At 43.1% G+C, this 1,523-nt stretch overlaps 1 protein-coding gene across 1 annotated transcript in view; it reads right to left on the bottom strand.

The window, feature by feature from the left end:
* Window positions 1-244: 244 nt before the first annotated feature.
* The window catches only part of LOC107382403 (metal transporter CNNM1), a 17,525-nt gene continuing 16,246 nt past the window's right edge, over window positions 245-1,523 (bottom strand). Inside the window, exons 9-10 of the mRNA XM_015954531.3 lie at window positions 1,046-1,150; window positions 245-461 (exon numbers count right to left, since the gene is read on the bottom strand). Of these exons, the coding sequence (XP_015810017.3) occupies window positions 382-461; window positions 1,046-1,150 (185 nt within the window). The 3' untranslated portion in view covers window positions 245-381. The remainder of the gene's footprint in view (window positions 462-1,045; window positions 1,151-1,523) is intronic.

The following is a 1,523-nucleotide window of genomic DNA, read 5'->3' as shown; positions in this document are numbered from 1 at the left end:
GTAACACGTGCGATCTCTAGACTTGTTTAGTGCATAAATGAGACGCCTGGTGATCAGGTGGGCGTTTCTGTACAAAACAGCGACGTCTTTGGTGTCTTTTCTCTGTCTTCTGTCCTGACAGTCCGTCCAGCCCCATGAAGGATGGGCAGCGTGTATAAAGACATGCACGTCTTCCCTTTACATTCATGGTCATTCTTTTATAGGAGAGTATCAACGTGGACCTTCTGGAGCATCGAAGAAGACAAGCTCAAAACCCTGCTGCAGCCTCCACCAACAGGAATGGGTTGGCTTCACGGTGTCCAGCAGCTCCGGCTGAAACTCTCATAGCCGTCCATCTGCAGCCGTTCATCAGCTGGTGGGCTCTGCTTCAGATTCACCCTGCTAGGTTTTCACCAGCGGCTGCTCTGAAGTGTCCTCTGGTGTCTTCTCTCCTTCATGAGACTTTTTCCTTTTTTTGTGGCCTGCAAAAACAAGACAACTAATCAAATAAAATGCATAATTCTATTATTATATAATTGGATTTGTAATAATTAAAAAACATGCTTTTTCTCCAAGACTAAGATGAAGAATAACAACCTGACAGCTGGTGGTGGTCAGAAGGACGGGTGGTGCCTGTGCACGGCAGCCTCACCCCGCGTGCCCCAGGGCAGCTGTGGCTACACTGTAGCTCATCACCATCAGTGTGTGAAAGGGTGAACAACTGTTTTGTGGTAAAGTGCTTTGGGGGGCTGTAAAACTGTACAATTATATAAATAAAGGCCATCTGCTCAGAAATCTAATCTGCTTTCTGCTTCATTCATGTGATCACAGCTACCAGTGAAGTTTCATTTCATTCATTTTTAATATTATCCTACATCCTCCACACAATATGTTGAGCTTCATGCGGCCACGCTTTCAAAATTTGTCATTCTATAATTCTTAAAGCAGATGCTAAGTCATGGTCACCATGACAACCAAATGCTGATTTAGGTTATACGCTCCCATGTGCTGACAGATGTTTGAGCGATAGGAAGTGTGTGTATGTGTGTGTGTGTGTGTGACTGACTGAGTTTGAGCAGCAGCTTCTTTCCCAATGTTTCCTCTGAGCCACTCAGTGACAGGCTGCTGATGAAGGGGGACATATCCGTTTCCATGGGAACAGAGGACATGTCTGACAAAGACAGAAAGAGGCGTCTGTATTAAAGGACGTTTGACTCTTTTGGTTTTATGTCTATAGCACTCACCACAGAAAGAATCACAAAGATCACAACAAATCATAAAGTGATCTAAAACAGAAATAAATTTAAATCAGAAAAACAAAGTCATAAAATTATAAGTCATGAAACAAATGATGGATGATTACAAATCTGAGTTAAAAATAAGAAAGTAAAAGATTTACGTAAAAGCAGCTTTAAATAAAAGTCTTTAGCTGCTTCTGCAGACCCTGATGACCTGCTGCACAGGTGATGCAACCACTGAACCAAGTGTGTTGGAGCAGAGAAACCACCAAAATGTGCTGGATACCAGTCCTCCAGGACTGGAAT

This window comes from Nothobranchius furzeri, chromosome 7 (assembly GCF_043380555.1).
Source record: "Nothobranchius furzeri strain GRZ-AD chromosome 7, NfurGRZ-RIMD1, whole genome shotgun sequence".
NCBI classification, from domain to species: Eukaryota; Metazoa; Chordata; class Actinopteri; order Cyprinodontiformes; family Nothobranchiidae; genus Nothobranchius; species Nothobranchius furzeri.
Note: the sequence above shows the minus strand (reverse complement) of the source record. Positions and strands in the feature narration are given on the sequence as shown.